The following is an 11717-nucleotide window of genomic DNA, read 5'->3' as shown; positions in this document are numbered from 1 at the left end:
ACAAAAGTAAAATTACAAAGACATTTCAAGAGAAAAGTGTCACATACCAGGTAATACCCAGTGTGATAACCACTCATGTACCAGGCTATCAACATACTCCCCAGCGCTTCATCGTCCTCTGGAGAGTCTGGCATCATGGGTGGTGGAGGAGGAATCAACTAAGAAATCACAAAGGAAATGTCTGTGTTTCAATAGCCTGTATCCCAGGTTAGACATCAACCAATTTAAAAGACTGAAATATAAGACTGAAAAATAGGAACATGTCCTCAATGCCTTCTGTGAAAAAGAGCCAAATATGATTATACTTTCTGAAAATAGTGGTTTCCAAAGTCTGTGGGAAACACAATTCCTGTAGTTTGGCTACACACAAAAAGTTTATTAGGGGAAAATATTTATCTGCATCAGTGAAGTGCCGTTAATCAAATGAAAGGTGCAGTTTCTTACAATAATTTTACTCTTGGTATTCTTTCCAACAGCTTTACTGTCACAAAAATGAGTGCAGAACACATCTTGTGCATTAGATTACTGCAATATTAGTAACTGAATGTGTTAGCAAATACATGGAAAACACAGACGCTAATAACACAGCAACATGTTCTAAAAACACAGGCAATAAGCACATTCAGTCAGAAAACTTTAGATCCCCAATACTCATCTCTGATACCTTCTTCCTCATGCTCCCATCACTTACCGGTGGTCCTGCTGGGAAGGGTGGGGGCCAGAAGGACAAAAACGACGGAGGTGCCCTGAATTTTGATCCAGGCTACGACAAAAAAATTGAATGGTGCAAATAAAAAAGAAATTTCAGGCATTAGGATTTTATTTAATAGATTTGAAGCAATTAAAAAACCTTAAACTAAAGACAACACATCCTAGCAATTTAATGAAATTGGAGTAGCAACACATAATAGCTATTTCTGTGGGGAGTTCCATGACTGGAGAAGTAAAGGTTACATTAACCATGTCACTGATGTAAACAGTGCAGAAACAGGGTTCTAGTTAATACAACCATTTTATAAAGTCTTTTCTAAATATAAGTCACAGTGGTTGCATTCTCACATTAAGAAACGTATCTAGTATTGCCCACAGGCAATGGATAATTTCTCTGCTATGTGGCTGGGGGCACATGCTGCCTAAATTCCATTATGCTTGTGACTGTCTTTAAAATGAGCTTAGATACAAACCTATTGATACAAAGCAAAAAAGACAAACAAAAATCTTTAAAGCACCTTGCACTAACAGCAATATTTAGAAAACACAATGCTGTGTTAAACTGCACTATTATTTAGACTCCTACACAACAGGAAAACCGAAGAGCATATCGGTACCCCCGCGCTCATAATTCAATAGAGAAGCTACAGCTCAGAGCTTATATGGTATTTGGACATCACTTTTGCTGCCTTCAGTGTCCCATGTAGTGAAACATTATCAATTGACTAGAAAAAGTGCAATCTTAAAACATCAACAGTGCCATCATTAACAGCATTATCACAGTCGGGAACAACATCCCCCTTTTAAGTTACAAGACAATTGCAAAGCAAGTGTTGGGTAGGGTGGAGGCTTTCTTCACTACACAGCAGCACTGCAGAAAGGCTACACTGTGGCCACATTATTTTAAAATAACTTAACATCAGGTTCTAAGATGCATATCTGCAAATCCACTCTCAAAATGTTATTTGGTTTCTAGACAATGAGGAATATGTTCCTATCGTCTTAAAAATTTATAATAATACCAGGCTTACCAGTGGTATATAAATTATTTCAGATAAGGCTGACCTTACCCTTCCCAGGCCTGGGGCTGCTGGTGGTATGGGAAAATGGGGGTTTTGAGGGGAGAATCTTGTTTTCGTGTAGTTGGTTTTGTTTCGAGGTGACTGGGAAGATTTTTCACTTTCATCTGTTGAATATGGAGTCTCATTTTCATTCTAGAAGATCAAAACATTTTTACAAGATGCACTAAACACAAGTTCCCAGCAAGCAATTTTTTTGTGAAAGAGCTCAGAAAGCACCATCCACATCCTTCCCACTCTCCAGCCCTCCCAGTTCTACTCTGGAAAGAACTTATAGCCTCATAATCCTATTTGCTCACCATTTTAGCTATGGTATCTTTCACTTGTGAATTTCTTATCGTCCCCTCCCTTTCTTCCATGGTGTGTTCAATAAGCAAGGGGACACTTTCACTCCCTCCATCAGTTTGTGTCCGTTCACAATGGAATCAGGTATCGATTCTCACTCTGAACACCACATTGGTATCAGAAATACAAAAAAAGTTGATTCTCCCACTTTCATTTTTAAGAAAAATGAAAAAGCGTCCCTCACCTCCCCAGAATTTCCCATCCCATTTACTGTTTCATCACTGGCTGGAGGTAGTAGATCAGACAGGTTCTGCTCCTCCTGATTTCCGTATCCTGTGTAAGTAACAACACACGTGCCTCTTTTCTGGTTGATGGAGGCAATAGTTGCTAGGTACACATTACCATCCTCAGACCAAACAGCACTGCAGCTGTCACCAACTTTCCACTGTGACAGAAACATGAGAGACAAGTAAATACCTACACCAATGATCAGGGAGAAATACCCCTTTTTCTAAACCACTGTTTGTGCCAACCAAGAGAAGCACAACTCCCACCCAGGAAGGTTTCCCTCTGTATTTAATGAAGTTGCTCAACGTAACCTATAAATAAGGTTTAAAATATTACCACCGCCCATCCCAGAATATTACTCCCAAGTCAATTAAAATGCTGCTTTTGAGCGCCGCAGAGAAGTACAACACGCAGCACGAGCATCACTAGCATCTATAGTCGAGGTGACCTGTTTCAAAGGCACTGTGTTGCTCTTCCTTCTGTTTCTGTTCTTTTTGTTATTTTTTCTCTTCATTCCCAGGCGCTGCTCCGATTTGTCCAAAGGCTCCGAACACTCTCCGTTCTTTAAAGCATTCTTCGGGAGAAAAAGGACGAAACGATGAAAGGAGGCCCAGCGGCCTCAGCCCGGCCCAGCTCCGTCCGGGCCGCCCCCCGTACCTTGAAGGAGGCCACCGCCTTGTCGTACGCCTTGATCAGCGCCGTGTCGTCCCACACGTCCGAGTCGTCGCTCTGCGGAGGCCACAGACCGCGTTACCGCCGCTCCACAGCCCCGCTCCCGCCTCCCGGCCCGCCCGGCGCCCACCTGCCCGGTGCCCCTTCGGAACAGCACCCCGTCCGCCATGCCGCCCCGCGCCGCCTGCTGCGCACGCGCAGAATCGTCACTTCCGGCGCGCCGCAGCGAGCCGTGGCGGCGGCGGCGGTAGCGGGGGCGGCGGTGGTCGGCCCGGGCGCCGCGCTCGGGCTGCGGGGCGGGAGCGGCGCCCCGTGGAGATCAGCGTGGCCGCCGCGCCGTCTGGGAGAGGCCGCGAGACGCCTCAGGCCGGAGGCGCTGCCGTCCCGTCGGTGGTTACCTGACCCGGGGCACCTGCCTCGAAGACCCCGGCAAACGAGAGCGGGAGCCGGGACCGAGCACAAAAACCCTCTTAATTTCTCACCATCTGTGCGGGTGTCACGCTGGCAAAACCTGCCGCGTTGTCCCTCACGCTCTCCGTAAGCGGTGCCAGGGGCCACTTCACAGTAAACATGCTTGGATGCTTTAGAGCTTTTACAGGCAAAGGCTTTGAAGAGCTCTCCTCCCAGGGGTTTAAACCAGCTTTCACCTCAGTCGGTACTCAACACGCTCAAGCATGTCTGTGAAGGGAGCGCTGTTCTCTTATGCAGTTTTATTCCTGAGGCTAGTCAAGGTAGGATTTTTAAATCATTTTAGTGATGAAACTCATTAACTTAAAGCCTCACGCTTCTCCCTGAACTTAGTGTCAGTAGCAAATTCCCATACATACATCCATAAAGTCTGCAATTCTCTAGGCATTTTTTTCTACACTGCAGACTTACCACTGCTATTATATTGCTTATAGTACACATTTCTTATACATTTTATTTATATTATTACACTTACATACTTAAAGGGCATTCCTCTACAATTCTATTATTTGTGTTCTTGCAAACTTCTTAGGAATTACCTTTTTCTCCATGAGGGTGGTGAGGCACTGAACAGGCTGCTCAGAGAAGCTGTGGGTGCCCCATCCCTGGAAGTGTTCAAGTCCAGGCTGGATGGGGCTTTGAGCAACCTGGTCTACTGGAAGGTGTCCCGCCCATGGCCAGGGGCTTGGACTAGATGATCTTTAAGGTCTCTTCCAACCCAAAACATTCTATGACTCTGTGAACTGATTATAAAGCATAAGCATTTCAGATTAGACAGTATTTCATGCAACATTTTATTGTAAAAATAATTTTAAATGAGATTTACAGTTCAGACCTCTGTAAGGTTAAGCATGTTTTACAAGTGTGTTCCATTCTGAATGAAGCTGTGCTTCATGAATCAAGACAAGAAAATCTGGTCTAACTGTAGATTCAGAAATTCATTGTTACTGGAACCATTACATGAAACCAACAAATGCAGCAAAAGCTGGAGTAAAGCTATTGCTTTGTATTTTTATTTATGTGCATGCAGAAAAGCATAGTCAGTTTTGAATAGCACTCCAGACAACTAAGTCTATTCTAACTAGAAAATAAACTAATGCTAGTTGAACAAGTCTGTAAGATTTTAATGGCCAGACACTTATGAATGATCTTCTGGGCCCTTCTGCTTCGTCGAGGCAGTCTATCTTCTCCATACAGGCAGCTCATTTTGCTCCTGCCTGCAGAGACTTCCTTTCATTAGCTGCTTTTTGTTTTTGCTGCATAATTTCAGAGTCTCTGTGAAGAAAAAGAGTTGGATTTCAAACACTGACTCACTGTTTCTCTAAGTAGAGTCTCCTCCAGCTTATTTTTGCCCTTTAGCAACCCCCCTTTCAAGAATGGAAAAAGATTAGTGTAAAACTTCTCAGCCATTAGCACACTGTTTCTATTATCCTGTTCATTTCACTACAGTACCACATGAGGTAGACAAGTTACTTATTAGTAGACCTTACATAATTGGTTTAGTTTTAGAAGTAAAGGACACAATGGATCAAACATCTTCAAGAAAGTATTACACTGTCTTTTCCTGTTTGAACCAGATAACAAGCTGCTCAAAAGAAAGAAAAGCTTTACAGGTCTTACCAAAAACAGATCTGTTTAACAGCAGGTACACTAAAACCTACATCCACGGTTCATGCTCTAGCATGTGAATGGACTGTGAATCATGGTGAAGTACTTAAGTGCTGTTTCAGTGAAGACACTGGTCTCTTTCTGACCCATTTTCCCCTCCTATTTTGCCCAATTTCACACACTTGTACTAGATCTTACCTCTGTTTTCTCTGAGAGGCAGACAAGCTATCCTCCTTTCTCTTCCCTTTGAGGATCTCCTGAGTCTTCTTCAGGTTCTTCTGGCGGGCAAGTTCACGCTGGTTCCCACCTGTAAGATAAGATACAGTTTATACACATGCTACCCACTTTTTACACACAGTTTGCCTGGGTAAAAGTCTTTATTATAAAGGTGGTAAGGTTCAGCTCAATCTGTAGCCTTGGTAGGGCAGTATCTTCCATAGTTGGCAGAATCTTTCATCACGGTTGTCCCCTCCAGTGCACAGTGGGAGGTTTGAAAGCCTGTTAGTTCTCACATTTACATTTCTACAGGTTATGTCCAAGAGGTCACCAAAATCCATCTGAACATCCTGTGGGAAAGCAAGATGTGCGGTTCTAGCCACCTGGATGATAAAGGAAGATCAACACTAACATAACTATCTGGACGGTCAAAGAAGAAATACTACTAACATAATCAGATCACAGCAACTATAAAGGGCCTTGGACAGATTGTACTGAAGTATGTTTTCAATAATTGTCAAGAGTGATAGCCCAGACTCATGAGAATGGTATCTTGTGCCAGATAACCACCCCCAAGTACACGTGATGCAGGAATGTCGTTGGGCCTGGTCTGTGAATGAGTGGGAATGTCATTAAAACGGACACGAGTATGGTGTGTTCGCAATAACAATTATTGAAAGAACATCTTGTTTAACCTCTTAGTCCAGGCCCGTATCTGTAAAACCTACAAATTGTCAATGGCTAATGAAGAGGGCCTCAGCCTGGCTCAGCTCTTTGCTCTGCACTCCTTCCTGAACACAATTTCTGCTTCTGTGTGCATCCTTGTCCGCATCCCAGTATGTGTCATTCCTCATCGCCACACATCCCTTGCAGAAATGCAGTGCAGTTTCCCATAAAAGACTGAAGGCAGACCATCCCATCAGTAGCCCAGGCAAAATGAAAAAGTAACTCATCCAAAGGATGAGCCATCCTCTCTATCTCAAACAGGTTCCAGGATCCAATATAGTTTACAAATCAATTTTAGACTGAAAGAACAGCATTAAAATGAGGGCAGCCTGAGAGAGTTTATAAACTTCCTTCAAATCTTCCTATGGCCCCCTAAGAAATCAAAAAGCAAATAGCTGCAAGTATTTGGAATCTAGAAACATCCACCTGCTTTCAGTCAGTCAATACTGACTGCTTTCAGCCTGCCAATATTCAGGAAGAGACTGGACAATGCCCTCACACATATGGTGTGAACCGTGGGGCTGTCATATGCAGGGACAGGAGTTGGACTCGATGATCTTTGTGGGTCCCTTCCAACTCAGGACATTCTGCAATTCTACGATAGTGCTGTCATACAAAATCACTGAGGGATTCCATCACATCCCACAGTCAAGCACCATGAACTTTTAAAGTCTTGCTCATACTTAGTAATAGCAGTTAGAGCCTTTATATGTATTTGTAGAAAGAAGACACTTCTGCAGATGCCACTGAGAAGATGACCAGCATACTTAATACATATAGGAACTCGGGCTTTACTTTTTGCTGGATAAAGTCCCCAAAACTACTTAACACAGGATTCATACTGTATTATTGGGTGCTCATACCCTTGAAGCTCAGCTATCAAATGCTGAAGTTGCCTTACTCTGGGAACCATGAAGGCAAAGAACACTTGGTACACAAGCAGCTGTATATAGGTTTGATTCATTTTTGCACCAAGGCAGCTGACATGAACAAAGTATGAGGCTATGGTAGCTATGGAGCTTCAGCCCAAGACTTTGTTTACTCAACATATACCACAGAGCCCCTTGCAAAAGAAACGGGTCTGACAAAAGTTAATATACAACCAAAACTCCAGTTCCTCATCAAGACAGTTTGTCCAGAGTAAAAGAACTTACCACTCCCCTAGAACAGGTGCCTAATGCTGCTGACATGCAAGAGTATTTTCATGCTATTGAAGGAATTAGCAAATAAACATTCAGGAAGGTTCCTTCCATGCACTGTTACAGGCTTCTGTTCATAGCTTTCTTTCCCATGCATGCTTTTTAGATTTAATTGTAAACCAACATCTGTATTTTTCAATCTTCCTCATTTTATGAGTTTCTCTGTGTAGGTGTTCCTTTAACTTGGCAGTTAAGGACACATCTTCAGGGGACAGACAGCTTTCCTTAGGACTATCAACCCCCTGAACTGCTGGCAGGTAAGGCATGCAATATTTTTGAGCAGACAACATTCCTGAGGGCATGACATCAAAACCAGCACAACACAACTGCTGCTCAGAGCAGATGCAACTTTCCACCTACAGAGGGTCTTCCAGGCAATGGGCACAGTCATCACAGTCACAAATTCTTCTGCATTATCTGACAAGCTTTCCTTAGTATCCACATCCTTATGCCAGTTCTAGTCTGTTCAAACATGCCAGAGCAGGTTCACTTGCTTGGTATTTCTTCTTACCCTGCTTCTTTTGGACTCAAAGTGTTCCAGATACACTACGTGTAATCACTTGTGCTGTTGAACAAACATGATCACATTTTTCTGTGCTCAACACTGAAAGCTCCATCTCCCCACAACTTCTGTTGTGTCTCTTTTCAGTCTCTCTCCAGTTTTAGGACTATGTCATCTTTCAGTCCCAGAGACAGACCTCTCCCATCTTCAGGTGTCTGCAATTTCAGGTATATGGAAGCAGTTTAGGACCAGGTCAATTTTACACAGCAACCTGTTAATATGATTCGCAGCTTCATACTCACCCCACTTCCAAGCTGATAAAGGTACCAGCCACAGCAACAAGTAGACAAGAGCAACCCTGCAGAAGCAGAGGTTCTGTGCATTCTGCATACCAGCAAGTTAAATGTCCAGCATGAGGTGCCGGAAACCCAAATGAACACAGTGTATTATGACTGCTGCTTCCTGAGGGCTGCTCCTACTTTGGAAGACATATTTCATCTGTGACAGGACACCAAGCAACACCTTTTGAAAAGGCAAAGAAAACTCCTGCTCCATGCTCCTCACTAGCATTCAGTGAGATCCTGTCCCTAACGTCCACGTAGAGGAAAGGATACTACTTGTTTAGAAACTGAAGTAAAACAGCTATCTCTGGCAGTACTGGTGTTGATTAGAACTTGATGAATCATGAGCAGATGACACATTCCAAGCTATAAATGGTTCTTGAGTTTTGTGGTACTCAGGAGGCATGAATGTTGTATGAACAACTTAGCAGCAACGAAACAGCTCTTCTGTGGTGCTTAAAAAAATGAAGTATATTTTACCATGAAGAAAGAGGCAGGAAGTCAAAACACATTGCTATAGTCAGAATTCACATAGCAGTTACCCTCCACCTTTAACTTCATGCACTTTCTTCCTTTCTAAGCAAACACTGTGCAGGGTGTCTGCAGAGTACAGTTATTCCATACACATGGTAAGAATATAAACTGAATGGCATCACTGAAAAGCTTGGCTGCCACTTCTGCACAGCAGAGTGGAGCAGGTAGAAACATGGAGCAACACAGTACACACACAAGGCAGACAGAGCCAAACAACTATTTGAAAAGAAACTTACTTGTACCATCCCTGTTTCCAAGTAAACATTGCCAAGGACTGTTTGGCCTCTGTACTTCACCTGGATGCCAAATGAGTATCCCTAACTCCAAGGGAGACAGTGCTATTTTCTACATTTTGTAACCTCAAACTAAATCTGCTGTGAAGTGTGGTCCACATCCTGCCAGAAGACAATTCAGCTTCCTGTAGTGTGAAATTCAAGCATAAACTACCACATAAACACAGTACATCCTTTCTGCTTGAGCATCTCCATCCTTGCCTGCCTTTGCAAGACATATGCTTTAGTTCAAACTGGAATAAGCAGTAATCATCTCTGTTGTACAGAAGTCAAAAAGAACAGCAGTAAGGATTGGCTAGTGAGGTCATCATCCCTGGAGTTCTTTCTGAGCAGCAAAGGATCTAATCATAAGTCAGAACTTAAAGCAGAAGAAAAGTGCCTGCCACCATGTCCTAAAAAGAGAACACAAAAGTAAACAGAGCAATTTTATTCAAGTACAAAGCAATAATGGAAGACAAATAACAAAAAACCTCTCTTCAATTCCCTTAGTCATCACCATCTTCACAAGTCTATACAGTTCTCAGCTATCCTGAAATTTAGCAGTGCAACAAGTACCATGAATTTATGATCTCAGAGCCACAGTAAGTAGTTGTTCATAAGCAATCCATCCTTAGTCTATTTTGCTCTATGTCCATTTGAAACCACAGGGCTATTATTCTACTATGCACATGTTCTGGATACTGTACCTCTTCTCTAACCTTTAGCTACATTTAACATCATGCAGAACAGACAAAAAAAAATAATTAACACAAGCCACAAACCTGCCTCTTCCTCACATTCAAGGTCTGCTCTGTGCACAAACTGTTTAAGATCCAGGCCTTGAGCAGCTGCACTTCCAACTGTACAGCGGCTTCAAAGCTACGCATTTTTAAGTGTGAATGTAAAAGTACCTCCTCAGTTAAACACAGGCAGTTCTTGTGTCACCAGGTATAATATGCAGAAGCCAAAACAGCAACCCCACCAGTCAGGCAAGCTGGAGTACTCTACATTTGGTTCCCAGTTCTCCGCCATTTTAGAGCAGATACACCAACACTACATCTGAATAAGGTGATGATTCGCAAGTCCTATTGCCCTTTCAATGACAGCCTTAAAAACCACCATTTAAGCAACACAGCATTAAGTATTCGGCAGGGATATAAAAGCCCTTTATTAACAGTCTGGACGGTAGCCAGGGCTGCAACTGAGCGTTACTGTTATTCCAGCAGATCACCATCTTTCTTCCGGCTCCCCGCCTCCCAACACAGCTACGCCAGAGAACGGGCTGAGGGTGTTTTTGCCCCCAGCCCAGGCGGCAGGATGTGTGAGGCCTTAGCCCCAGCGCCCACGCACTCGCCGCAGAATTTCGCTACGGGGACGCCAAGTCGACAAGGACCGAGAACCTCGCCCCAGCACCGACCGCTGGGCTGCCCTCGGCGTCGCGCTCAGGCCGCACTTCTCCGCGGGCCTGGAGCCGACCGGCCCGCTGCCGTTCCTGTGCAGCGGCCTGAGGTCCACCGCCCGCTCCCCTCCCCGACAGGGCCCCTGAGCCGCCCCCCTGAGGCCGGCCGGTACTCACGGGTCATGGCGAAACGCTCAGGCCGCGCAGCGCCGCCGCTGCTGCTGCTGCTGCCACCGCCAAGGTAACACTCTCCAACTACCACAACCGCCTGCCGCCCCGCTCCCCGCGCTGCCCCTTATAAAACCTCGCTGGCGCCTGACGTCATTGAGGCGCGCGGGAGGCGGTACCTCGACTAACGGCCGGGTCCAATCAGCGCACTGCGCGCTGCCCGCGGAGGCTAGGGGGCGTGGCTAGCAGCAGGCGCGGCGGTCGCTGAGGGGCGGGGGCGTCCCTTCCCTTCCGGCCGCCGGCGCCGTGAGGGCCGTCCTGGCAGCGCCTCACCGCGGAGTCTGTCACCGCAGCCCTGGTGCTCCGGTGGCGAAGCGCCAGCGCGGCTGTGGGGTGGGCGCGGTATCAGGGGACGGTGAGTTGTGGAATCACCGTATCATTTTGGTCGGCAGAGATCGTTAAGATCGTGGAGTCCAACCATAACCCGAATGTGGCACTAAACCGTGTCCCTAAGAACCTCATCTACACGTCTTTTAAACAGTTGCAGGGATGGTGACTCCACCACTTCTCTGGGCAGCCTGTTCCAATGCCCGACAACCCTTTCTGTGAAGAAATGTTTCCCAATATCCCATCTGAACCTCCCCTGGTGCAACTTGAGGCCATTTCCTCTTGTCCTATCACTTGCTACCTGGGAGAAGAGACCAACACCCTCCATGCTACAACCTCCTTTCAGGTAGTTGTAGACAGTTATAAGGTCTCCCCTCAGCTGCCTTTTTTGTAGTCAAGTTCCCGTGACATGACGAGAGGTGGAAGAGCTGTGGTCACCAGGGCTGGTGCAGTGGGTGCAGGAGCGAGGAGCAGCAGCTGCAGAATGAGCTGGCGGAGCTTTGATCAGGAGCAGAAGATTTTGAAGGTGGCTGTTATTTGCACGATTGAACAGAAAACAGTTTTCAAAACACCCTTGTATAAGAGTACGTGGCTCTTGACCAACAACCAAATGGAAAAATAAATCACTACAGATCATTGTCAGTTATAGTTCTCAAGGAACATTAAAAAACCAAACAAAACTACCAACAAATACTTCGGGCACTACTTGCCTTCCCTAGCTTTGTGCACTGAGGGCAGAAGCGTACCGGCACAACCCCCAGTACCAACACAGGCTGGGGGATGAAGGGATTGAGAGCAGCCCTGCCAAGAAGGACCTGGGGGTACTGGTGGATGAAAAGCTGGACATAAGCTGGCAGTGTGT

The 11717-nt window shown here is 45.3% G+C and overlaps 2 protein-coding genes across 3 annotated transcripts in view; both read right to left on the bottom strand.

The window, feature by feature from the left end:
- Nucleotides 1-11717, bottom strand: part of LOC309450902 (survival motor neuron protein-like) — a 148962-nt gene that overhangs the window by 2234 nt on the left and 135011 nt on the right. The window contains exons 2-8 of one of the 2 annotated variants that reach the window (XM_082074105.1): nucleotides 3166-3214; nucleotides 3021-3092; nucleotides 2812-2937; nucleotides 2320-2520; nucleotides 1782-1925; nucleotides 692-763; nucleotides 48-158 (exon numbers count right to left, since the gene is read on the bottom strand). In XM_082074105.1, coding sequence (XP_081930231.1) covers nucleotides 48-158; nucleotides 692-763; nucleotides 1782-1925; nucleotides 2320-2520; nucleotides 2812-2937; nucleotides 3021-3092; nucleotides 3166-3204 — 765 coding nt within the window. In that variant the 5' untranslated portion in view covers nucleotides 3205-3214. The remainder of the gene's footprint in view (nucleotides 1-47; nucleotides 159-691; nucleotides 764-1781; nucleotides 1926-2319; nucleotides 2521-2811; nucleotides 2938-3020; nucleotides 3093-3165; nucleotides 3215-11717) is intronic. The other variant, XM_082074106.1, reaches the window with a different exon arrangement.
- Nucleotides 4284-10609, bottom strand: SERF1A (small EDRK-rich factor 1A). Its single transcript, XM_082074659.1, has 3 exons — nucleotides 10478-10609; nucleotides 5310-5418; nucleotides 4284-4778 (listed from the first exon to the last, which is right to left on the bottom strand). Exons 1-3 carry the CDS (start codon nucleotides 10482-10484, stop codon nucleotides 4706-4708), a joined length of 189 nt encoding a protein of 62 aa, XP_081930785.1. The 5' UTR covers nucleotides 10485-10609; the 3' UTR covers nucleotides 4284-4705.

This window comes from Streptopelia decaocto (assembly GCF_964273445.1).
Source record: "Streptopelia decaocto genome assembly, chromosome: Z".
NCBI classification, from domain to species: domain Eukaryota; kingdom Metazoa; phylum Chordata; class Aves; order Columbiformes; family Columbidae; genus Streptopelia; species Streptopelia decaocto.
Note: the sequence above shows the minus strand (reverse complement) of the source record. Positions and strands in the feature narration are given on the sequence as shown.